This window comes from Hyla sarda, chromosome 1 (assembly GCF_029499605.1).
Source record: "Hyla sarda isolate aHylSar1 chromosome 1, aHylSar1.hap1, whole genome shotgun sequence".
NCBI classification, from domain to species: Eukaryota; Metazoa; Chordata; class Amphibia; order Anura; family Hylidae; genus Hyla; species Hyla sarda.
Window position 1 is genome coordinate 490,305,650 of NC_079189.1, and position 27,525 is coordinate 490,333,174.

The 27,525-nt window shown below is 42.8% G+C and overlaps 1 protein-coding gene across 6 annotated transcripts in view; it reads right to left on the bottom strand.

Moving 5' to 3' along the window:
• The window catches only part of DMXL1 (Dmx like 1), a 151,908-nt gene that overhangs the window by 58,850 nt on the left and 65,533 nt on the right, over positions 1-27,525 (bottom strand). For all 6 annotated transcript variants that reach the window (XM_056537383.1, XM_056537380.1, XM_056537384.1 and 3 more), the window contains exons 10-21: positions 22,993-23,205; positions 19,830-20,077; positions 19,072-19,750; positions 18,760-18,881; positions 18,547-18,636; positions 18,355-18,460; positions 16,981-17,100; positions 15,323-15,547; positions 10,994-12,691; positions 9,107-9,217; positions 8,401-8,570; positions 968-1,065 (exon numbers count right to left, since the gene is read on the bottom strand). In XM_056537383.1, the coding sequence (XP_056393358.1) occupies positions 968-1,065; positions 8,401-8,570; positions 9,107-9,217; positions 10,994-12,691; positions 15,323-15,547; positions 16,981-17,100; positions 18,355-18,460; positions 18,547-18,636; positions 18,760-18,881; positions 19,072-19,750; positions 19,830-20,077; positions 22,993-23,205 (3,880 nt within the window). The remainder of the gene's footprint in view (positions 1-967; positions 1,066-8,400; positions 8,571-9,106; positions 9,218-10,993; positions 12,692-15,322; positions 15,548-16,980; positions 17,101-18,354; positions 18,461-18,546; positions 18,637-18,759; positions 18,882-19,071; positions 19,751-19,829; positions 20,078-22,992; positions 23,206-27,525) is intronic.

Genomic DNA, 27,525 nt, shown 5'->3' on the forward strand with positions numbered 1-27,525 from the left:
GCGTATTTTTGATCACCTTTTATACCATAAAAAAATTAATAAAAAGTGATCAAAAAGTTTGATCAAAACAAAAGTAGTACCGATAAAAACTTCAGATCACGGCACAAAAAATTAGCCCTCATACCACCCATTATACAAGAAAATAAAAAAGTTATAGGGGTCAGAAGAGGACATATTTCAACATATTCATTTCAGGGCATATAGTTATTTTTTTTTAGTAGTAAAAAGTAAATAAAAATCAAGCCTATATAAATTGGAAATCCTTGCGACTGTATTGACCTACAGAATAAATATAAGGTGCAATTTTTACCGAAAACAGCACTGCGTAGAAACAGAAGCCACTAAAAATGACAAAGACTTTTTTTTTTTCAATTTTGTCCCACAAATAATTTTTTTCTGGTTTCACCGTAGATTATTAATGGTATTACAAAGTAAAATTGTTGGCCCCTGGTTTTGCCCATATGACACAGGTAGGTTTAGTGTTAGGTCCCACGCCATGTGAGAAACCTTGGCGTTGGTGTGCGTGCTCAGGTATGTCCTTCATATAAGGATATACTGGCTAATGTCTCAATTTTAACATCAGTTTTGAGGGTTATCCAATGTCATTGTATTCATTTACTACAGTAGTGCACCTAAATTCCTGTATTGTATTACGTAAAGAACAAGCTCTCATGTGGATTTATAGGTGGAAAATTGAAAGTGTTATGATTTTTAGAAGGTGAGGAGGAAAAAACAAAAGTGTAAAAATTAAAAATCGCCAAATAGGGAAGGGGTTAATGAACTGGGTGGTATATGTCAACATAACCTCATAAGCCAATAATATAAGGTCGCTATAGATGTGAACATTAAATTTGCGTGCTCAGTTGAGCATCAAAACCTCAACATTCAAGATGTTTAAACATGTTCTGTATGTACCGTATGTTTCAAATAGGAAACAATAAAAGAAAAAAAATTACCCATAACTCACCTATATAATCCCCAGATCACAGCTTTCTTTTTCATGGCAAGGTAGTATATTGCGGCATCTAAGGGGTCATTGTTTCTCTGGAAAGCTGCCTTTGCAATCTGAAAAAAGAAGTGCAAGTATAGAATGTAGTTTAGGGCAGTACAGAATAAAGTATATTTGCATATCATATAACGATTCTCCTATAGATTCCTATTTTAGCAAATACTAGAAGGGTTTAAGCATTTAGAAATGTAAAAAAGGGATTGTCATTTAAAGCGTTACTGTAATTTGAAAAAACAAAACACCTTTGATATATTGTCCAGAGTGGTCAAAAAGGAGATTTTTTAACACTTACCGTAAAATCTCTTTCTCGTAGGATCCATTGGGGGACACAGACCGTGGGTGTATGCTGCTGTTTCTAGGCGATGTGACACTATGGCCACAAAAACAGTTGGCTCCTCCTAGCAGGATATACCCGCCTTCAGGCTCTGAGCTAATCAGTTTAAGTTCCAGTGCAATAGGAGGAGACTAACAGGTCAAGAAAAACCCCAAACTGTCCGAGAACCAGAAGAAAAAACATAACTGAACACACCCTCGGACAGAGAACCAAGGAAAATCCCAAAAGGGTGGGAGCTGTGTCCCCCAATGGATCCTTCGAGAAAGAGATTTTACGGTAAGTGTTAAAAAAAATCTCCTTTTCTCTATCGGCTCCATTGGGGGACACAGACCGTGGGACGTACCAAAGCCGTCCCTTGGGTGGGCAGATAAGCAGTCAGGCAGACGGCCGTTCCACTGCCGCCTGCAACACTTTACGGCCCAGACTAGCATCAGCCGATGCGAAGGTATGAACTCGGTAGAACCCCGAGAAAGTGTGCAAAGACGACCAGGTAGCCGCCTTGCAAATCTGCGAGGCCGAGGCTCTATTCTGGAGAGCCCAGAATGCCCCAAAAGAACGGGTAGAATGAGCCACAACCCTGAAAGGAGGATTCTTCCCCCTACAGCGATAGGCAGACCGAATCCACCGAGAAATGGTGGCCTTGGAAGCAGGTTGTCCCTTGCGACGACCTTCCGTAAGGACGAAAAAAGAATCACACTGACAAAACGAAGTAGTGATGGAGAGATAAGACCGAGCAGCCCGAACTACATCCAGCTTGTGTAGTAAGCGCTCCTTAGGATGAGAAAGAGCAGGACAAAAAGACGGGAAGACAATGTCCTCATTGAGATGAAAGGCCGAAACCACCTTAGGCAAAAAGGAGGGATCTGGCCGGAAAACAACCTTGTCTTGGTGGATCACCAGAAACGGAGAACGGCAGGAGAGAGCTGCCAATTCAGACACCCTCCGGATGGAGGTGATAGCAACAAGAAACACCACTTTCCAAGAAAGGAGGCGGAGAGACACCTCTCTAAGGGGCTCAAAGGGTGCACCCTGGAGGGCACTCAGAACCAAATTTAAGTCCCAGGGGGGGAGAGGGTGACCGATAAGGAGGAACAGCATGCGTCACTCCTTGAAGGAAAGTCCGGACATGAAAACTAGAAGCCAGGGGCTGCTGGAAAAGAACAGTAAGGGCCGAAACATGACCTTTAAGGGAACTGTGAGACAACCCTAGTTCCAACCATGACTGCAAAAAGGAGAGAAGACGGGGTTACCAGGGAGAAGTCTTGAACTTCACACCAACAAAAAAAAGACCGGCAAGTACGGTGGTAAATTCTTGCAGAGGAGGGCTTACGAGCCTTAAGCATGGTGTGAATGACTTGGGAAGAGAACCCGCGTGCCCTCAAAACCGCAGTCTCAACCGCCACACCGTCAAATGCAGTGACTGTAAATTCGGGTGGCAAAGAGGACCATGAGAGAGCAGGTCCGGACTGAGCGGAAGGCGCAGTGGAGTGTCGTCCAGGAGCCTGACTACGTCGGCGTACCACGACCTTTGGGGCCAATCTGGAGCTACCAGAATGGCGGGGACATCCTCTGCCTTGAGCTTCCACAGCACCCTGGGAAGGAGCGGAAGAGGAGGGAACAGATAGGGTAGGGTTAACCCCGCCCAAGGAATCACTAGGGCGTCCACGGCCAGAGCCTGAGGGTCCCGGGACTTGGACACAAAATGAAGGATCTTCCGATTGTGCCCGGACGCGAAGAGGTCCACGTCCGGAATGCTCCAGAGGTCGCAGAGTTTTGCGAAGACCTCTGGATGTAGAGACCACTTGCCGGGGTCAGGTGAGGACCGACTGAGGAAGTCCGCTTCCCAGTTGAGCACCCCCGGAATGTGAATCGCTGAAATGGCCGGAACCTTGCTCTCCGCCCAGGTGAGAATCTTGGTCACCTCGGCCATGGCTGCCGAGCTGCGAGTGCCGCCCTGTCGATTTATGTACGCCACGGCCGTGGCATTGTCCGACTGAACGCGGACAGGATGGGACTGAAGACGGGACTCCCAATGAAGAAGACAAAGAAGAATCGCCCGTAATTCTAATATGTTTATCGGACGAAGGGTCTCCTGGGGAGACCAGAGTCCCTGAACCGTCCAATCCCTGAACACGCCGCCCCAGCCAGACAGGCTGGCATCCGTTGTAACAACCTGCCAGTGAAGGGGAAGAAACGACCGCTCTTGGAGAAGAAGGGGGGAGCAGAGCCACCAGAGCAGAGACTGACTGACCCTGCGAGGGAGAACAATCTGACGATTGAGGGACAGAGGAGACCTGTTCCATTGGGAAAGAATCGCCAGTTGAAGGGGGCGGTAATGAAACTGGGCAAAGGGTACGGCCTCCATAGTTGCCACCATCCGACCCAGGACTTCCATACAAGTGCGGATAGAGACTGATACCCGGGACCGAAGGAAGCAGACCCCCGACCGGAGCGCCAGACGTTTGTCCGGCGGAAGACAAATCCGGGCATATGCAGTGTCGAATTGAAGTCCCAGGAAGGTTAGAGACTGGGTAGGGCGGAGGACTGACTTGTCCCGGTTGACAATCCACCCGAAGCGAGTCAGAGCGTGGAGAGTGACGTCCAGATTCTCCAGAGTCTGGGCTCTGGTTGGAGCCTTGATGAGAAGGTCGTCCAGATAGGGTATCACAGAGATTCCCCTCGACCGTAACAGGCCCATCACTGGCGCAAGGATCTTTGTAAAGACCCGAGGAGCCGTGGCTAGACCGAAGGGGAGAGCTACAAATTGAAAGTGCCCCTCCGGAACCGCAAAGCGGAGGTACCGATGATGGCTTTGGAATATTGGCACATGGAGGTAGGCATCCTTGATGTCCACCGATGAAAGGAACTCCCCTTGTTCCAGGGACGCCACCACCGAACGGAGAGATTCCATTCGGAAGTGCTGGATAAGAAGGTGATGGTTGAGACGCTTGAGGTCCAAAATTGGACGCACAGAACCGTCCTTCTTCGGAACCACAAAAAGATTTGAATAGAAACCCCGTGACTGTTCCCCTGCAGGAACGGGAACAATAACCCCCTGAAGAAGCAGAGACTGGAGAGCTGCTCGAAATTGCTTCGCCAGAGGAGGAGACCAGGGGGCCCGGGAGCGAAAAAAGCGATCCCTCGGAAGGGAGGCGAATTCGATCCGGTAACCGTTTGACACCACATCCCTGACCCAAGAGTTCTGAATGTGAGAGGTCCAAATGTCTCGAAAAAACGAGACCACCTCCCACCCGAGAAGAAACCGCGGGTGGGGACCTCACTTCATGCAGAAGTGGACTTGCGGTTGCCTGATTTGGGCGCAAAGCGGCCAGACCGGTTGGAGTCCGACTTCCAAGATGGGCGTGGCCGGAACGAGGGAGCCTTCCTGTCCCGCGAGGGCGCCTGCCCAGACCCTTTGCTGGAGCAAGAGATCCGAAAGGCCCGAAAGGAAAAGGGCTTCCTTTGGGAAGTAGGGCGAGCCTTATTTTGATGTAACAAGGAACTCTTACCTCCCGTTGCCTCAGATATAATTTCATCAAGGCGTTTGCCAAAAAACGGCCGCACGTAAAGGGAAGCTCAGTGAGAGACCTTTTGGAAGCGGAATCCGCATTCCAAGCTTTAAGCAACATAGAGCGGCGGAGAGCCGCTAGGTGACCCACAGCAAAAGCAGAACAACGGGCTGCCTGCATGAAAGCTGTGCACAGGAAGTCCCCAGCTTTAGAGCATTGGAGAGCCAGAGCTACGATATCCTGATGGAGCTTTTGGCACCACTCCGCCAGGCCCTTGGACACCCATGTCGAGGCGAAGATGGGAAGAAGAGAAGAGCCAGCTGCTTGAGTGGCAAACTTCGCTAAAGATTTTACCTTCTTATCCGTGGGATCCTTGAATGCAGCAGCATCTGCCAGAGGCAGTGTAGTCGCCTTAGATATCCGGGAAATTGGTGGATCCGCTGAGGGAGGGGAAACCACCTTAGAGACAAAGTCCTTGTCAAATGGATAACGTTCTTGAATTGTCTTGATTACCGGAAACCTCTTGTCTGGATGTCTGCATGCGGTTTCCAGAATGTCGTCAAAGTCAGCGTGAGAGCTGAACCTTTGAAGTGCCGGCTTAGCATGATGAAAGGATACTCCTGGATTGACATCCGAAGATCCTGGTTCCTCTAAGTGAAAGGTGTCTCTTAGGGCTGTCACCAAAGAGTTCACCATTGCAATTGAGTCCGAGCGGTCCTCTGAGTCAGATGCCAGTTCGGAAGCCTGGTCCACCAGTTCACCAGGGGAATGAGAATGAGTAGAGGCAGTCCTGGAGGGGGGGATGCTGACCAAGTACGCGGCTCTGGCGTGGCAGAGCGGTGACTCAGAGAACGTCCTCTAGAGGAACGACGGTTTGCCCAGATGACCGGGGGAGGGGGGGACCCACGAGGGAAATGCTCACGTCTATCTGAAGACTCAATGGAAGAGTCAGACGAGGCACCCCTAGGAAGCTTGTGAGAGCGTGAAGTATGTGGAGACGAGGAACTGGCCCTTCCAGAGGTCCTGCGCAGGGAAGACCCCTTCAAGGCGGACACCACTTCCCGGGAGGCCTCAGCCACCGAACGGGAGACTTTGGTCAAGTCAGCCATATACTGGGACAGGGAAGAAACCCAGGCTGGTGGAGCGGCTGAACCCACCGGGACCAAAGGGACATCAGGGGGTACCAGGGGGTCTGGGGGAGCAGTAGAGCAGGCAGGGCAAGTAGGCTCAGCAGAGCCAGACATCTTGGTATTACAGTGCTTACAGACATAGTAAGTCACGGAAGTTCCAGGTTTCTGTTTAGAGGAAGGAAAAGCTCTGGATACGGACATAATGTAGAAAGAAAAAAGGAGATAGGAACTTTCTCACCCTAGTCTGTGTCCCCTGTCAGCTGCAGTGAGGAGAACTCGCTCTGAGCAGCTAGAAAGAGAGTGAACAGGCCAGCCAATAGGAAGAGAGGGGCGTGCCTGAAGCAAGGCACTCACTAACTGACCCCTTCTAACTGAAAATCGCGCTCACGGCGCTGATTGGAGGCTGCTTCGCGCCTCTGAGAGCTCCTAGCCCTGTGGGCGGAGCTATAGACGGCCTTAAAGAACTGTCATGGCGCCCGCTCTTTGTCCCGAGCGCACCTGAAGGCAGTTTATGCGCCCGGGGGAAGAGAGCGGGCGGACAAAGTGCCGGCAGAGACCGGCGTTGAAGCACCCGGCTCACGGCAGCGCCGCGGCTATCAGCCGCATATAAGGCGCTGCAGACAAAACGAAAGTAAACCGGCGCTGAGAGCGTCCGGCCCGATACAGCGCTGCGGCTGATAGCCGCATATAAGGCGCTGACATGATAGCACAAGCACACACGCACACACATATAAGTGAAGTGCACCAAGCACACACACACGAGTGTAGTGCCCCATAAAAAATGCCCCCTCAGGTGCCACTGCTCCCCCAGAATAAAGTACAGCCCTTGCATAGGCTAGCCCATAAAGTGTAGGTGGGCCAAACAGGGGGTCTCCAGAGGTTGTGCGTTCATACCTATGGAGAAAAAAGGGGGGAAAGTACTTACCTCAGTCAGAAGAACTTACCTAAAGGAGTCTTCAGTGAAGTCTTCAGTCAGCTTTAGTTACCTGCATCACGCCTGGCTGCTATGCGCGAGCGGGGCGAGCAGGTAAATAGGGGGACCTGGACCCATGAGGTACCACCCAAGCGCTGACCGTTGGCGAGGGGGGTTAACAGCGCGTATACGCAATGTCTGTGCCCCCTCACTCGCAATGGGGAAACGGGGAACCGCAGACCCTGAGTCCCCACCTGAAAACAGAAAAGAAAAGGAATAAAAAACTAACACGTCCCTAACTAGGAAAACAAAAAAAACATAAGACCTGGTCTGGAGCAAACCAGACCCGTCCATCTCCTTCAGACACTAAGCTTAAACTGATTAGCTCAGAGTCTGAAGGCGGGTATATCCTGCTGGGAGGAGCCAACTGTTTTTGTTGCCATAGTGTCACATCTCCTAGAGACAGCAGCATACACCCACGGTCTGTGTCCCCCAATGGAGCCGATAGAGAAATTCTAGATTTCAGTGGGTCTCAGTTCTGAGACACACTGCAATAGTGAGTAATTGCCAGCAGCACTCTTCACTCCTTGGCTGGCTGGCTGTCCATCCATTCTGAATCTATCAGTGCAAAGACTAATGCAGTAAAAGAGTTGGATTTAACCGACTGTGAACCACAAGCTTTCGCTCACTTCACCTGCTTTTAACTCTCAATCACATTAGGTCTTAGGACTGAGACTCATTGGGGAAGATTTATCAAAACCTGTCCAGAGGAAAAGTTCTCCAGTTGCCCATAGCAACCAATCAGATCGCCTCTTATTTTTCACAGTCCTCTTTAAAATTGAAAGAAGCAAGCTGATCGGTTGCTATGGGCAACTGCACCACTCTTCCTGTGCACAGGTTTTGATAAATCTCCCCCATTATCTTTTCTGAAAACCTGATAATTATAGTGAAGCTGACAATATTCAGGCAGAATGCTGGTTTAAACAAAACAACTCACTTTTAGGGTATGTTCCCACCTGGTGTATTTTGCTGCGTATTTGCTGCTGCATATTTTCCTACCCATTGACTTCAATGGGAAATAAAATACGCAGCATCAAATATGCAGCAAAATACGCCAGGTGGGAACGTACCCTCAGGTATAAAGAAATAAAAGAACTAGAGCTTCCCAGGAATTCTTTCATATTCACCAGTCAAGAAGATAAAGCTGTTATTATATGGTTGACAATGAATGTTTTTGTAGAGAACAAGTTGTCAGTTGCATTAAGTATATGGAAAGGCGACGTTAATCTTTACCACAAAATACCTCTGGTCTGGGATGGGAGGAAAAGGATAATGATGGTCAGGAACCAGCACTAGCATACAGATTTGCTGGCAAGCATCTAATTATTTGTTTGTTGGTTTAGTATAAGAAGGGGACTTTACTTCTCTATACTATAATACTGGAAAAGTTATAATCTCAATAGTACAATATTCAATACCTTTAAATTAAGTATATTTCAGCATACCTTTTCGATACACTTCCGTAAGTTGTTTGTGTTTCTCACCCACCAACCTACCCCCATTGCCCTGAGCTCTGCCCAGGTGGGGTCACCTTTCTGCATTGCTGGGAGTGTAGCAAGGAGCTCTTCTTCCGCCACAGAATGAAAAGCCCATGCAAAATGACTTGTAGACAAGCCTGAAAAGTATTTAAAAAAATAAATAAAAATAAAAATCAGTAGAAACCAATATTCATTTACAAAATATACTCCTGAGAGGACTGAACAGAGAACAAATTTAGGCTTGTAAATGTGGTAAAAATGAGTGAACTGCTCCCCACGCACAGAGGCTGATAAGGACTCATACATTATTATTACAATGCATGGTCTCACACAGCTTTCACTGCATTGTGTAAGAACAGCCAGTCCTGGAATGTCTTTTTAGTAAAAAATGCTCTTTAATAAGTTAATGCGTTTCCTTTTTTTCTGCTTTCTGTGCAATGCATTATTAAAAAGCAGTAAAGATAAAATATATAAAAGGCTCACTCTGTAGTTTATTTTCTATAGTTCGAACAATCATTCACCATTTGTTGAGAACTATAATAGCTGTTCAGTTTAAGGTAGTCTTTAACAATAAAAGTATACATCATATAGATGGGCACAGTGACCCACTGATTGTGATAATGACTTAACAAGTGTGCACTTGATCAGCTGTTTTATACAGGACATACATTACCTTGATGAGAAAGCTGAGCTCTGTATGGTGGAGGAATGGAAGTAGTGAGAAATGTATGAAGACGAACAGCCAGGAAAAATTTTAGGCCACATTCATCAAGAGTCTCACCACCTGTCAGAAAGAATTTCAATTCCTAGGGTTACGTTTAGTACAATGGTTTGAGAAAGAAATATAAAACATATAAGAAATATAAAATTAAAGGAGTTCTGTGGTGAAACATAACTTATCCCCTATCCAAATGATAGGGAATAAATTATAGTCCGAGCGCTGGGACCCCGGCGATCTCCTGAACGGGGGCAGCAGTAGTCTGCTGGAAGGGGGCATGCTAACCCCCACAAGAAGCGGCAGCTGAAATACCCCCTCCATGTATCCCATAGAGATACATGGAGAAGGCGTGTCGACCTCTGCTTCCAGCGGGGGTTAGAACGGCTGCTTCTGGCAGACTGCCAAGGCCCCGTTCAGGAGATTGCAGGGGGTCCCAGGGGTCAGCCCCCAGCGATCTATATCCTTTGGGCAGGTGATTAGTTATGTCTCACTGCACTACTCCTTTAATAGATGGCAGGACCATTGTACAACATACACTGTATAAAACCTTGGTTTGTCAAAAAAAAAATCAGCTGATCCAAAACATGTTCCAGCTACATGGTTTCATGTGAAGATTTGTATCTATTTTATTCACCTGCAATAAAAATGGTATCTTATGAAGGGCTGGCTTATGTGACATTTTTACGTACTAAGGGTGACTTCTGTCCATGTGTAATGAATTAGCGATTTACTGCTTAGTTTTTAATTTTTAAATCTATGTGCCTTTTCCTTTAGGGTAGGGTCACACGTAGCGTATACGAAGTGCAGCAGGAAAGGTGATGCATATTATGATAAGAGCAGACACACAGGGCTACCCAGTAGCAGCCCAGTGTGCACAGAGAAGTTAAGAAGCGGGCCAGCAAGCCAACATGACTGATGGGCAGGCCCCCGCCAAACCTCACTGCACATACAGGACTGCTTCAGGTAGCCCTGTGTGTCTGCTCATAGGAGAATGTGCAGCGTATTTCCCATTGCGCAGCATGAAATATGCTGCATATACACTATATGTATCCCAACCCTTAATGATACCTGTAATGCTGAACTCCTGTTCAGACTTCAGATCAAGTGTGGAGAGACACATTCAATGCTTGGCTGTACAACGCCTAGCAAATTACATGCAGGAGCCTATTGATATCAAATGGCCTTGTACACGGAACTCAATGGGCATCATAATTAACCCTACAATCCAACGTGGACTGCAATGCTCTATGCCTGATATTAAAAGGAAAAAAATCTGGGGCTCTATTTGGGAGAACTTAAAAAAAATATCTAAAATTCAAAAGATTTGGGCATATATATATTGACAAAATAATGAAAAATTGAGCAGCATATTTCTTATGAACCTATGGACTTTTTTTTTTACCTTGCCCTACCTGGAAACTGGGATCTGTCCTGTCATCAGTCTAGATGTATCAAAGAATAAATTCCATGCATTAAACTAATACTTGAACACACTGCACTAAATAACTTGCATTGTTTGCATCTGCTTTTGTCTTTCCATTTAACAAGCAGATGTTTAAAAAAATATATATATATATACTATATATATATTTAATCAAATTCACATCACAATCTGCATTTATAAACTTTAAAACTATGCTATGCCCATTGGTTCCAGGATTTTACTATGAAAGTTGACCTATTTTGCAATTTATCTACACTTTTCCCAGAATTGCCAGATGGGCTATAACTTCATTTTAAAAAGGCATGTGAATGCTAGGCTCAGGGTGGGTGTTTGAGCGCGATTCACCAGACAAGAAACGGATGGATATATAATCCTGATACTTTAAAAGCGTATTTTACCTTGACTACGGTCTCTGCTTTCTCCAATATCGGTACTTGTCGTGGCAATAGTATCTGCTAGTGCCATTAGAGACATCTGCTCAATGCTTGTCAAACCAGGTAAGCTAGAATGGAGTAAATGTCTAGATAAAACCTTTGAATGTTCCGGACCAAAATGAGTGGGGCTGAACTGAGAAAGGTCGATGACTTGTGGTTTAGTGTTTTCTTCTTCGGAATCCAAGGTTGTAAGTTCATCAGTGCTCAGAGGAGGAACCTGGAAAAGTTCATCATAGTTTTCTCCATTTGCATTGCTATCATTTTGCTTGTTGGAATTGTTGTGAGTGCTGGATTTTTCTACTGAGGAATTAAAAGAGGAATCTTCATCTGCAGCAAGAAGTGCATACAAAGGTAGAGGAGGAACACAATCGATTTCTGTATAATCTGCAGTCTCTGTTTTCCTAAACGTTTTGGGATCCCGAGAAGTGCTTCCACTGGCACTAATGGAGAGTGAGCGGAGCCTGCGCTCAGGATTAGGTTCATTGTCGTTAATAGAGACCACTTCCCCCGCAATGCATTTTACTAGGTGAGAAAGGATAGCTTTCGCTCTGTGAACTTTTCCTAGATCCATCAATTCTAACAATTGCAATGGATGATACTGAGGTAAAATTGGAAATAATGCATGAGCAGCTTCAAAGAGTCCAAAGTCTTCCATCTCCACAGGGAGATCATATGCAGTTTTTTTCCCCATAAGTTTTTGTGCTAAGCTAGTCATTGACCTTGTCATGGCTTTCTTTGGTGGATAGAGACCAGATGCAACAGACTGGCTTTGCCTGACCAAATTTGTTATAGATGGGGTGCTTCCATTAAAAGAATCTGAGCTGGATGAATCCTGCTTAGAAAAAGGTTGCCATTGGGAATAGACATGCATTTCACAATCCATCCCAACAACAAGTATACCATCCCGAACCCAAGACAAGGACACTGGTAAAGGCAGGGACCCTTCCACAGAAGACACCAAATCTACACATCTCAACAGTACAAACCTTGGCTGAGAAGTGTTTTTGGCAGTATCCCAAAGCTGTAATGCAAAGTCTTCCTTAGAGGAGTGTTCTGGTAGTCTTCTTGAAACTTGACCATACATAAGTAGTTTGCAACCAATACCAATGGTTAATATATGTGAACCATCCTCCCTGGACATCCAGTCCAAATGAACCAAGTGTTTTGTGCTCCGCTGAAGCTGGTGGTTGGAAGATAACACCAAATCTTGTTTATGGTAAGCTACAAGATTATGGTCAATACTAATTCCAGTCTCCAACATTGTACTTAGTTCATCCAAATGAATAGTCTGTTCCAGAATCCAACAAGAGCCTCCAGTGGATTCACATTCAAAGATGCTAACATGCATCAAAAATTCATGAGAAGAGTTGGTAGTTTTACTTGGCGTCTGCTTGAATGCTACTGCCAGGCAGTTTGTATGTGCACAGCTTACCTCTATTGGCCTTCCTGGTATACTCACAGCACTGTTTTGTAAACCATCCTCATTTAACAAAGGCCATTCTTCCCACGTGTACACAATGCCATTCTCCAGATCAGACGGAGAAAGTGAAAGGTCTGAATCGACTTTGCACCTCCAGAATCTCACTTTGCTATCAGAGCAAGATGTTGCTAACAGGTAAGGAGCATTACAAACGGGGTATATAGAAGAAGAACTGAGGAGCCCTTAAAATAAAATGAAGAAAACATTGTGATTAGCAAATGGAGTTAATGTCCTACATTTCTAAACATTTTACACAGTCTGTGGACATGCTTACACAACTAAAATCCACAGATTGTCATATGTAATCTGCACTGAATTCGTAATTCAAGTCAGCGAAGATTTACATGAAAAGCATCACTTATTGTGTTGTGAGATTCCACCCACACTGAAAAATGAATTGACCATGTGAACAAGTCCTGAATGTTGTGTAGAGGGATGACACACTGTCACAGCACTAAGTGGGAATATGGCAAAGGGAAGTAAAAGTGGACTACATGATTAAAGGGGTTAATCAAGGGATAGAAACACAGAGGTAATGTCTTCCAAAAACAGCACCTCCCCTGTCCTCAGGTTGTGTGTGGTATTTAAACTTGGCTCCATTCACCTCAAAGGAATTGAGCTGAAATACCATGCACAACCTGAGGACAGAGGTGGTGCTGTTTTTGGAAGAAATTAGCTCTATGTTTCTATCCCGGGATAACCCCCTAAAAGAGTGTCTCTCTTTCTGGATGACCTGGTCTGTCACACATTGTACAAACAACCGACAAATTTCAATAGACACTGTGGAATAATTTATTTCCCCTGTGGTGGTGCTGCAGGGAAATAGAACAAATACTAGCAAGTTTTCCCACAGATAACACCTGATCCTTTTGGGGCCCAGCAGAGGGAGGTGGGGGGCACTAATGCTCTGCTTACTGTCAAAGGCAGAAGACAGAAGCATTGGAGAACTGGAAGGAGCTGAACAGGAGCTGCAAGGGCGAACGGGGGTCGGTATTTTGTGTCACCTTAAATGGGCACTGTCATGAAATAAAAAAATTGATATGTTGTAGTACTTAAGTACTACAACATATCTCTAATATAGTTTAATTAAAAAAAGTGATTTTAAACCAGTTTAAAATCACTTTTAAATTCGGCCACTAGGGGTCGCCCTCCTAGTGGCCGAATGCATTCGGCAGTGACGTCACTACAGAATTTCGTCTCATTTGAGCCTGGCAAATGAGTCGAAATTCTAGTCACTGCGGTGCTCGCTCCCGCCTGTCAATCAAACAGGCGAGAGCGAGCACAGTGAAATCCAGGGCTGCGCATTGGCTCCCTGGACTCACACACTGGCCGCCTCCCTGCTGCATATTCTCCCTGCAGCAGGGAGGAACATGGCTCTTACCTCTGCTTACAGCCCCGGCTCCAGTGGGGATACGCCGCCTCCTCACTGCTCCTGTCATTGCCGGGGGGAGCGCGTTATATGGAGCAACAAGTGTATGCCCGGCTTCCTGTCATGCTCCTACACTCTGGTAACTCTCTCTATGGTTCTGGAGGACTTTCAATCCTCCAGAAACATAGAGACAGTTTCCAGAGTGTACGGGCATGACAGGAAGCCGGGCATACACTTGTTGCTTGCTACGGACCCCCGCTCATGGTCCGGCACAGGTGGGGGGGGGGGGGGGGGGGGGGGGGTCTTCCAACACAGGGTGCCTCCAGTTGTTTCCCCACTACAACTCCCAGCATGCCCTGACAGCAAATAGATGTCAGGGCATGCTGGGAGTTGTGGTGGTGAAACAGCTGGAGGCACCCTGTCCTGAGAACTATGGGCGGAACTCGGCCCCCAGCAGGCATCAGTGACGTGGTGCCTGCTGGGGAAGTCTGCCTGGTAGTGAGCACACTACCAGGCAGACAAAATGCCATTTTTAAGATAATAAAAAAAAAAAATAAAGGCAGGGAGGGGGTTAGGGATAGATGGGCAATAGGCAGGGACAGAAAAAAAAAAAGAGGATGGTGGGAGCTACCCTTTAAGGACACAAAGGGACTTTGAAGCAAACTCAAGAGCTGAGCTCGCTTTACATTTTTAGAGTAATGGCTGATATCAGCAACCAGCACTCACAGCCAATGCCAGACACTGATGCCTAACATTAAAGAGTAACTGTCATTAATTATTATTTTTTTTAATATGTTTCACATTAACACTTTCCTAGCAAGTTCCTAAATGTATTCTATTTAAAAAAATTATATTTTCATATTAAAATACATTTAGTAATAACCACCATTAAGGGTCTCCCTACGTGTCCTGGCCGCTAGTCTGTTATAGATTTCGGAATCATGCTGGGCTGGCAAGAGTCCAAAATCTCAGACAGTTTAGTTAATTCAACCTTGGATTGGGGAGAGCCAATGTCTTGTACAGGAGATCGTGGGGGGGGGGGGGGGGTGGGGTCCCAGCAATCTAAAATGTATCCCCTATCCATTGAATAAGGGATAGGTATGAGTTTTTCTACATGACACTTTAAAAAATGCGAATAAGGCTCACCCCTAATAAACGTTTAAATTACCTTTTTTCCAATTTACAAATAAAATTATGTATACAAAAAACAAACACTTGGTATTGTCAGAGCAATGTTCTGGTGTATGGAGTCATTTTTGGTAAATTAAACGACTCACAAATATGTGAGTGTGACTATTCTATAGTAAAAAATTCTAATTAACATGTACGACTGGTAGTAATGTAATAAACCCCCCCCCCCCCCCCCCCCCCCAACAAGGCTGTACATAAAAATGTTTCCATGTTTCAGAATGGCTTGGCTCCTTGGACTTCTTCATTGTATTACCTGCAGATGGTTTAACACTAATAACTTCCACACCATCAGGCAAACTTAGTTCTTGGCTGTACACAAGCTCTGACGAAAGGGACATCTTGCTTGTACTCTGTAAATTTGCTTTACAGGTCTGGTATCTTTGAGTTAGTGGGGACTGAACCTTTTCTCCTGAAGCAGAACTAAAAGAGTCTTCTTTTGGTTGAGTATTTTCTGATAAATCCAAGCCAGATCTATCCTCTGTAAAACAGAAGGATGAGTATTAAATCAATGACAAAAGTTACTTTAGATTAGCAATAAAATAAGCAAACGTGTCTAAACTAAACAATTTTGATAACGTAGAATTCTTTGAACTGTGAGCATTGAAACATCAAATACAGTGAATCACCCCCTATGAAATCCCCAGGGAATGGATAGAAAAAATACATAGATATATTTTTTTTATCTTTGCAAACATGGTTTCTCGTCTCATCATTTTGCTGAACTACTGATGATCATTTTCTTTACAACTTCTTAACCCCTTAAGGACTCAGCCCATTTTGGCCTTAAGGCCAATTTTATTTTTGCATTCTCGTTTTTGTCCTTTTTAATGACATCACTCGTTTTACCATTTAACACAAACAATACTATTTGTGTGGGTAAAATGAAAAGAAACCTACAGTTATGCAAATTTTGGAAGGTTTTATTTTCACGCTGTACAATTTACGGTAAAAATTACATGTTTTCTTTATTCAGTGGGTCAATATGATTAAAAGGATACCCATGATTACATACTTTTCTATTATTGTACCGCTTTAAAAAAAAAAAATCTCAAACTTTTTAACCAAATAGGCAAGCTTAAAATCCCTCTATTTTGACAACCTATAACTTTTACATTTTTCCGCATATGCGGCTCATTTTTTGCGCCGTGATCTGTACTTTTTATTAATACCACATTTCCGTATATAAGACTTTTAACAAATTTTTAATACATTTTTTTTGGAATATGATGTGACTTTTTTTAAATTTATTTTTTAAGTTTACGCCGTTCACCATATTGGATTATTATCATTATATTTAGATAGTTCGTACACTTACGCACACGGTGATACTAAATATGTTTATTAATATTTTAATTTATTAATTTTTTTACACTTTTTGGGGGTAAAATGGGAAAAAGGGACAATTTACATTTTTATTGGGGGAGGGTTTTTCCTTTTTTTTTTTTTTTTTTTTTTACATTTTTTTATGTCCCCATAGGGGACTAATTATAGCAATCACTTGATTGCTAATACTGTTCCGTGCTATGCATAGGGCATAGCACTGATCAGTATTATGGGCGATCTTCTGCTCTGGTCTGCTCGATCTCAGACCAGAGCAGAAGACCCCTGGAGACGGACGGAGGCAGGTGAGGGGAATTACGTCCGCCATTATGGAAGATCAGATCCCTGCGGCAGATCCCTCAATCGGCCACACTGCTGCAGATGCCGTGATCTGTATTGATCACAGCATATGAGGGGTTAATGGCAGACATAAGCGCAATCGCTAATGTTTGCCATTACCGACAGGTCCAGTCAACACCAATTTTCTTGACAAGGGCCATCTTATTTAATAACCAGATGATTGGTATGTTAGGAATATATAAGAAATTCTCTTTTAATCTGTGGCTGTACCATACAAAAAGAGTTGCATACCCAGAGAGACAGGGATAGATTCCAGGTGTAATTTCCACATATGCAGCACAGAGTACTTGTTTTTTGTGCATTCAATCACCACCAAGTAGAATTTTTCTGAAAACCCACCCTGGGAGTTTTCTAAGGGAGAAAACAAATTAATTACAACTGATATAGAAAACATTCCAGGAACAGAAAGGCATTATTGTTAATAATCACCAGGCTAACCACAGTGTTAAAACACAGGATTAAAATAGCTGTCCTCAAAAGACAGTCACATGCTTCTGCTTCCCTCAAGCATGTGAAGTCACATTACATCCACTGGCGTTTTATGAGTCTTTACACATTATCTTTCACAATAAAAGAATTGCTTGCCTTCCTTCTGCTATGAACATATTATACATGTACATAGTTGACCTTTTGTTCTGCGTCACCTTAAACTAACCTATTATGTTAGTTAACTATCCCAAGGAAAGATAAAAAAACAAGACAATAACAGTTCATTTAAGAAATGATCTATTATTCCTTTGGCTCCCTCCTCTTTTTATGCATGACATTATGTTGATACAAATGATGTCTGGTGTTGTCACATTGAGGCCTATTTCTTTTAGTAAGCAGAGTGTAGAACATTATTTTCTACCACTATGTGCAACAACCACCTCTAGGTATGCATATAACACAATATTTTTTTTTAATCGGGCTCATTAGAATTATGTTCAAATTCAGAGTCTCCAGTGATTCCTGCAATACCACAATAAACTGCAACATGGTTTTAGCCAGGGGTTCTCCTCCTATTCTGTTAGCATTAATCATGGTACTGCAGTAATCACTCTAGAGACAGAGTTAACTGAGACAGAGTTAATAAGGAATACAACATTGTGAAAATATGCGAGACTGGTCTAAAAATACTTAATGTGTGACATGGATATCTAGAGGTGGTGGCCCATAGTATTAGTAAGAGTAAGTTTTGAACACTATAGATTAAACATACCATTTTTTCCACAAAGCATGCCCTATTAACATAACAAATGTGGGACATTTTGGGTTTGTGAGGTTTGTTGGAGCATATAACATACTCATTATCATGTGTATGGGGAAAGATGAATAGCTCTCAGCTAAACGAATGTTACAGCTATTGACAGTGAATGGCCACCTTTAGGTTGAAACAATAGCTTGAGACCAAAAGTTGGCAGCCAATCATTGCACGAGTCTGTCAGATGAACCAGTTTCGCAATTGGCTGCCACGCTTCGGACACATGCAGCTCACAGCTCATGTCTTTTCACTCTAAAACATCCTGGCAACTCAATGAGCAACAATTCTCTAGTTAAACCTATAGTCAACATAATCAATAGCAAGAAAAATAAATTAAAAAGAAAAATGTAAAAGCATACTACCGGAATCGGATAGAAGACCACTTATTCCAGATGAGCCTGTTTTCTTTAGATTTCCCAGTATGAAGTCTTCTTGAAACACATGTAACAGCTGTGTTTTTCTGCCATGCTAAACATAACATGTATAATAAATAGGTAGATGTAAATTAGGGTATAATTGAGATGCCCAATTTCATATCTGCCATCAAAGCTTACCAGGCTGGTGATGGCATCTAGTTCAATAATGCATCCTGGTCTAGCTGTAGATTGCTGACTGATGATGTTAAAAACCTCCCCAACATATTTCTGAAAATGAATATTTTAACTTCTATTAATAAACACAGCCACTTTTCGTGATATATGCATATTTGCTTCTATATGATTTCAAGATGAGGCTGCATTATTTACCAAGAACAGTTAAGTACTTACTGAGATATCTGGGTTGGACAGTTCACACAGCAGCTTTTTAGCATCAATCACAGCCTGATATAATCTCAAGTTCTGGCCATCACTTGCAACAAAACATGCGCTCGGGGAATTGCAGTAGGTTCCTGAAAGCAGATATTTCATATAATTTTACAGACAGGCAACTATAAACCTAATTTATATATAAATATATATTATTATATATATTTTTTTTAAACACAGATTCGCCGAGCTGTTGTCATCTTTATTGTAATGATTTTACAAAAAGATAATATTAATACTTATTCATAAAACAATGGAATAATAAGTACTCACCTAAGCAATGACTTGGTATAAGAGTTGGCAACCAAGCTACATTTGAGAAAGCGGAAACATGGAGAGAATTGATACGAGCCAGCTCAGAAACTCCACCAGAGAAAGACAGAGGTCCCACAGGGTCTACTCTCCAAAGGATAAGTTCACTATACACTGCATTTGGATCTTGCCAGGTTTTATCGGCTTCCACTTCATTCTGATTACAATTATAATCTCCTTGGGAAGAATTGTGTGAGATTCTGCCACTACTGTCTTCTACTGGATGCAAAGAGTTGTGGTGAGACGTTGTCAACAGGAGTGGCAGCACAGAGTGGCAGGCTAGGTCACTGAGATGAAAGCGATGACCACAGTATCTAGACTTGTGAGAAATACTGAGCACGGTCGAAAAGGCAGATTCCTCGGCAAAGCTGACCTGCCACTGGTTTAGTGACCCATCGGCATGCTTGGAGATCATCAAGACATTGGGAGTGAATATGCTCAGTTTTAGACTGCTGGATGATTTATTCTGGCCAGCGGATATTAGCATTGAAGATGAACGTGCCACACCTGAAGGCTTTTGATTACCCTGCTGAATAGCCAAGTCTACATTTTTTGTGCTGGCATACATCACAATACTCCGGCAGAGAGAGTTTGCATCTCCGGTTGGGAATGCTACTGGAATTCTACATGAAAATGACACCTAACGGGGAGAAAAAAAATCTGTGAAAATAAGACAGCGTTTAGCATCGTAATGAACTTAGAACATGGCTGGAACATACCTGAACTTGACGAAACATGCCAGGTTGATATTCATCCAGCCAATCAACATGCCACACAAGCAAAGAGCCATCCACAGGATGAATACTAAACAACATGTCTGGGTTCTTGTTCCATTCTGACAGCAGGACTTCAGTTTCATGATCAATAACAGAGGATGGGAAGGAAGAATTTGAGACAGCTTTTTCACCATTTACTTCTTTCTTTTCCGTGGCCGCTTTGGTATCAGTTTCCCCAAAAGAATCATTTTCTAAAACAGAAATAATCTTAATAAATATAGGATAATAGAGAGAGAGAGAGAAAAAAAAAGGACTGTATTTGAGCAACTGGGTGAAAGGAGGACACCGAAGCGGTGTAAAATCTTGGTCAGTGATTGGCCGAGTGTGCAGGTCCTGCTCAGATCTCTTGTCTTAGAAGCAGGCAGAAGAGACGAGCATCAGAGGACTATAAGAAGCCAAACGAGCGCTGCAATGGACTGAGGGAAGGAAAGTCATTTTTTTCTTCTCTCACAGGACCCAAAAATATAATCGCTATTTTAGAAGACTGGCATACCACTTTAATATTAGGCCTAGTAGTCAGGCAATAGTATAGGGTTTTTTCTATAATATATATAATACATTAGAAACATCATCAACAACTCCTAAAGAAATATGCTTAACATAAAAAAGAGGATATAAACAAATAATAGGACATTTTCAAGTACACATTTTGATAAGTTTCTTTAAAGGGTACCTCTCATCAAATAAACTTTTGATATATTTTTTTAATTTAGATTTTATTTAGATTAATGAATGTTGAATAACTTTCCAATAGCATGTTAATGAAAAATATGCTTCTTTCTATTGTATTTTTCCCGATCAGTCCTGTCAGCAAGCATTTCTGACTCATGCTGGAGTCCTAAACACTCAGAGCTGCCAGCCTGCTTTGTTCACAGCCAAACAGGCTGCAAACAAAGCAGGCTTGCAGCTCTGAGTGTTCTCCTTTGTGAACAAAGCAGACTGGCAGCTCGTAGTGTTTAGGACTCCAGCATGAGTCTGAAATGCTTGCTGCCAGGACTGGTAGGGAGACCCCTAGTGGTCATTTCTTCAAAGTGGAAAATTAAATAGAAAGAAGCATATTTTTTAATAACATGTAATTGTAAAGTTATTCTGCATACATTAATCTATAATATATCAAAAGTTTTTTTGATGGGAGGTACCCTTTAAGTACAAATTACATTGTACGAAATCTATGCATCCTAAAAGAGACAACATTCCTAGGTGGCAATATACATTAGTTTGAAGTGCTATGCACATGTAGGAAAACATTTTTTTATGTACAACAGTAGTGTAAAAAAAAAACTTGAGGAAGTGTCAGAACCATGCATGGTACCAGTACTGTGCCTATTTGTGTCAAGACTGCTAGGTCAATAAAGTGAGGATTTTACAAACTATGGCTGGGCGAGTGCCATTAGGCACTACTGATATGCCAAAATTCTGTCCCTCTTGCAATAGTAAATTTGCTCCACTGTTCTTTCTGGTTTATCACTACAGGCAAATGCTACTTAAATTGTTAACATTCTGGCTCCACAGTAAAGTTGCATCTCGTATTTGGCTGCCACAGTTAGGGATGTCACGATACCATTTTTTTAAGACCGGGTACGAGTACCGATACTTTCATTCTAGTACTCGCCAATACCAAGTACGAGTACTTATATTTTAAAGGGAATCTTACACCAGGGCGATGCTGTTTACCGTATTTGTGGGTCCTTGTTGTGTACAATGGAGGCCGCTGCTGTAGTATGAGCCAAGATTTCTCTTTTCTCCATTGGACAGAACAGGGAATTTGTATTGGAGGCGAAACCGATGACTGATGATCACATGGTGAGCAGTGGTAGAAACCAGGTCACCTGCACTATCTACCTATAAATTTAAGTTAGTGCAGGTGACTCTGCTCTAAGATTGTCTTTAATAATAGGTAGTATCCCCTTGTAAGTAGTATAGATAGTTGCAGACATTAGACAGCAGCCTACCCTGTAGACAGCAGCCCACCCACCCCCAGTAGAGAGCAGCCCACCCCCCCCCCCTGTAGACAACAGCCCACCTTGTAGACCACAACCCCCCTGCAGACATTTGTATCAGCCCTCCTTTAGCCAGCAGGACCCCCCCTTTTAGCCAGCAGGACCCCACTTGTAGTTGCTTACTTGCCTGTCGCCGCTCAGCTGTCCCGTTCTGCCGTTCCCTTTACTGCTACTGCTCCGTTCTGCCGTCTGCATCATGTGGTCTTATGGAGGAGCATGTGACACACACGTCACTCTCCTTTCTCCGTAGCATTATGCTGGGCGCAGGGGAGGAGGTGGAGGGATGTGTGTGTCACATGCTCCTTCATAAGACCACATGATGCAGACGGCAGAACGGAGCAGCAGCAGTAAAGGGAACGGCAGAACAGGGCTGCGGCGTGATGCGGATCAGAGAAGCAGCGGAGCACTCCACCAGGTATCGGCTTTGGTATCGGTGACATTAGACGAGTCACCGATACCATGCAAATACCGGGTATCGGCACAGATACTAGTATCGGTATCAGGACATTCCTAGCCACAGTAATAAGTTATCATATCATGCTATGTGGCAGGGGTTAATGAAAGGAGATTTTTTTTTTTCCTAAGGTCTGATCACACACTACATTTCTTCATGGTCATTTTATGATTGATCAGGGTGCGACATCTGGGGCCCCCACTGATCCTGAAAACAAAGGGGGCTTTACTATTTTTCCCTGCACAGTGGTGCCTGGCCATTCCATCTACAGAAAAAAGAAGCAATTCCAATGAATAGGGTCATGCTGAATTTTCGTGCAAAGAGCGGTGCATTGCTAGACAGGGTGAAATTAGAAAGGGAAGCAGTACTAAACTAACATACTCTTCATTCTCAGAATCGGTAAGAATTTCATAAGTCTGACTAGTTTGTGGCATATAACCTAACCACAGTGTGTGTATGGTATGTAAAATATGTCTCAAGCCTTACTTTTATCCCTATTATTACCGCTTTTATTATGCTGGGAATTGAAGTTTTGCAACAACTGGAGGCACCCTGGGTGGGAAACCCTGGTATAGATAAATGTTGTAAGCTTAGCCTCATCACTTATGATGTATATAGTTGCTTTGTCTGTACAAGTCACTCATGAACAAACCTTCATCTGAATTCCCCTCAACCAGGTTTGTTTCTTCCGTACTAGCTTCTGAAGACTGCTGGTCGAAGCTTTTCTTCAGTTGTTGAAGAAAGACTTCCATTGACAAGGAAAAATGTAACTCCTTGTTATTTAGCCAATGTACAACAAAAGGTCCATTTTTTTCTTCAGTGTCTCCAAGACTCATTGATGATATGGAAGGAAGAAGAGGAATGTCTGTGGAGATAAAGTTTTCAAGAAGGGACTTAGATAAAGCAGACAGTATTCTTCTGTTTTTTTATTAAGTCATCTTTGCATCAGTAAATATCCATGAGGCTTGTGCTACCAAACACCAGTGATCTCTAGATATAGCCAGGAGAAGCATGCAGCAGCTCCCTTTACTCCCCGGCATACTGCATAGTCTGTCTGACTGCAGGAGATGGGCTCCATAGACTATTAAGGAGCTTGTCTCCTGCAGTCAGATGAGTTGAGCGCCAAGCGCTTTACTCAGCTATATTTAAAGATTCGAGAGGGGTCTCAACACTGAGACCCAAACCTAAATAAACTTTTAATATTTTTTTGTGACATGTTAAAAGATTAATTAAATGGAAGTAACATTTGGAAAAACAAACAAACAGTTTTTACTATTACAGCATGATTCTGATCAAAGTGCAGTCCATAAAGGCAGTCTAGTGGACTACACAAAACCCTGGCCTTAACCCCATCAAACACCTTCAGGACAAATTGATATACAGTCATGGCCGTAAATGTTGGCACCCCTGAAAATTTTTAAGAAAATGAAGTATTTCTCACAGAAAAGGATTGAAGTAAAAAAAAAAGCAAATTGGACATAATGTCACACCAAAGTCCAAAAATGGGCTGGACAAAAATATTGGCACCCTTTCAAAATTATGGATAAATAAGATTGTTTCAAGCATGTGATGCTCCTTTAACCCCTTAAGGACTCCGCCCATTTGGGCCTTAAGGACTCAGACAATTTTATTTTTACAATTTAGTTTTTTCCTCCTCGCCTACAAAAAATCATAACTCTTTTATATTTTCATCCACAGACTAGTATGAGGGCTTGTTTTTTGCGCGACCAGTTGTCCGTTGTAATGCCATCACTCTATCATAAAATGTATGGCACAACCAAAAAAATACTATTTGTATGGGGAAATTAAAAATAAAACCGCAATTTTGCTAATTTTGGAAGGTTTGTTTTCACGCCATACAATTTATGGTAAACATTAGGTGTTCTTTATTCTTTGGGTCAATACGATTAAAATGATACCCATGATACCCAACATACTTTTCTATTACTGTTGTGCTTAAAAAAATGGCAAACTGTTTAACCAAATTAGTACGTTTAAAATTCCCCTATTTTGAAGGCCTATAACTTTTAAATTTTTCCCTAAAAGCGGCGGTATTAGGGCTATTTTTAGCGCCGTGATCTGTACTTTTTATTGATACCATATTTGCTTATATAAAACTTTTAATATATTTTTTTTTTATTTTTTTGGAATAAAATGTTATAAAAAAGAAGCTATTTTGGACTTTTTTTTTACGTTCACGCCGTTCTCTGTAAGGTATCATTAACATAGTTACATAGTTAGTATGGTTGAAAAAAGACATACGTCCATCAAGTCCAACCAGGGAATTGAAGTAAACATTTTATTTTAATAGTTGGGATATTTACGCACACAGCAATACCAAATATGTATATAAAATATATATTTTTTTTAAATTTCTTTTACACTTTTTGGGGATGAAATATGGAAAATGGGACAATTTACGTTTTTATTGGGGGTGGGGGTTTTTCAATTTTTTTTTTTACTTTTTTATTTTGTAACTTTTTTTTACACTTTAATAGTCCCCATAGGGGACTATTTATAGCAATCATTCGATTGCTAATACTGTTCAGTGCTATGCATAGGACATAGCACTGATCAGTATTATCAATCATCTTCTGCTCTGGTCTGTTCGATCACAGACCAGAGCAGAAGACCCGTGGAAGGCAGCGGAGGCAGGTTATGGGACCTCCAGCTGCCATGCTGGATGATCGGATTGCCGCGGCAGCGCTGCGGGCGATCCGATCATCTATTTTAGTGTCCGCAATGCTGCAGATGCCGTGATCTGTAATGCCGTAAATGTACGTGCTGATGCGTTAAGTACCAGCTCACCAGGACGTACATTTACAGTACAGACCAAAAGTTTGGAAACACCTTCTCATTCAAAGAGTTTTATTTATTTTCACGACTTGAATTGTAGATTCACACTGAAGGCATCAAAACTATAAATTAACACATGTGGAATTATAGACATAACAAAAAAGTGTGAAACAACTGAAAATGTGTCATATTCTAGGTGGAAAGTGTCCCCAAGTGCAGTCACAAAAACCATGGAGAGCTACAAAGAAACTGGCTCACATGCGGACCGCCCCAGGAAAGGAAGACCAAGAGTCTGCTGCGGAGGATAAGTTCATCCAAGTCACCAGCCTCAGAAATCGCAGGTTAACAGCAGCTCAGATTAGAGACCGGGCCAATGCCACACAGAGTTATAGCAGCAGACACATCTCTAGAACAACTGTTAAGAGGAGACTGTGTGAATCAGGCCTTCATGGTAGAATATCTGCTAGGAAACCACTGCTAAGGACAGGCAAAAAGCAGAAGAGACTTGTTTGGTCTAAAGAACACAAGGAATGGATATTAGACCAGTGGAAATCTGTGCTTTGGTCTGATGAGTCCAAATTTGAGATCTTTGGTTCAAACCACCGTGTCTTTGTGCGATGCAGAAAAGGTGAACCATCCGACTCTACATGCCTGGTTCCCACTGTGAAGCATGGTGGAAGAGGTGTGATGGTGCTTTGCTGGTGACACTGTTGGGGACTTATTCAAAATTGAAGGCATACTGAACCAGCATGTCTACCACAACATCTTGAAGCTGCATGCTATTCCATCCGGTTTGCGTTTAGTTGGACCATCATTCATTTTTCAACAGGACAATGACCCCAAACACACCTCCAGGCTGTGTAAGGGCTATTTGACCAAGAAGGAGAGTGATGGGGTGCTGCTCCAGATGTCCTGGCCTCCACAGTCACCAGACCTGAACCCAATGAAGGCAAAAGGGCCAACAAGTGCTAAGCATCTCTGGGAACTCCTTCAAGACTGTTGGAAGACCATTTCAGGTAACTACTTCTTGAAGCTCATCGGGAGAATGCCAAGAGTGTGCAAAGCAGTAATCAAAGCAAAAGGTGGCTACTTTGAAGAACCTAGAATATGACACATTTTCAGTTGTTTCACACTTTTTTGTTATGTCTATAATTCCACGTGTTAATTCATAGTTTTGATGCCTTCAGTGTGAATCTACAATTTTCATAGTCATAAAAATAAAGAAAACTCTTTGAAAGAGAAGGCGTGTCCAAACTTTTGGTCTGTACTGTACGTCCTGCGTCTTTAAGAGGTTAAGGACCAAGCCTATTTTCACCTTAAGGACCAGAGCATTTTTTGCACATCTGACCACTGTCACTTTAAGCATTAATAACTCTGGGAGGCTTTTACTTTCCATTCTGATTCAGAAATTGTTTTTTCGAGACATATTCTACTTTATGTTAGTGGTAACATTTTGTCGATACTTGCATCATTTCTTGGTGAAAAATTCCAGAATTTGGGGAAAAAAATTTAAATTTAGCATTTTTCTAACTTTGAAACTCTGGTTGTAAGGGAAATAGACATTCCAAATAAATTCTATTTTGATTCACAAATACAATATGTCTACTTCATGTTTGCATCATAAAGTTGACATGTTTTTACTTTCGGAAGACATCAGAGGGCTTCAAAGTTCAGCAGCAATTTTCCAATTTTTCACAAAACTTTCTAAATTGGAATTTTTCATGGACCAGTTCAGGTTTGAAGTGGATTTGAAGGGCCTTCTTATTAGAAATACCCCACAAATGACCCCCATTATAAAAACTGCACCCCTCAAAGTATTCAAAATGACATTCAGTAAGTGTGTTAACCCTTTAGGTGTTTCACAGGAATAGCAGCAAAGTGAAGGAGAAAATTCAAAATCTTCATTTTTTACACTCGGATGTTCTTGTAGACCAAGTTTTTGAATTTTTACGAGGGGTAAACGGAGAAAAATCCTCTCAAGATTTGTAACCCAATTTCTCTCGAGTAAGGAAATACCTCATATGTGTATGTCAAGTGTTCGGCGAGCGCAGTAGAGGGCTCCGAAGGGAAGGAGCAACAATGGGATTTTGGAGAGTGTGTTTTTCTGAAATGGTTTTTGGGGGGAAGGTCACATTTATGAAGCCCCTATGTAGCCAGAAAAGCAGAAAACCCCCACATGGCATACCATTTTGGAAACTACACCCCTCAAGGCATGTAACAAGGGGTGCACTGAGCCTTAACACCCCACAGGTGTTTGAGGACTTTTTGTTAAAGCCGGATGTGTAAATAAAATTTTTTTTTAACCATTTTTACAAAGGGTAATGGGAGAAAAAGCCCCCCAAAATATGTAACCCCATCTCTTCCGAGTATGGAACTACCCCATGTGTGG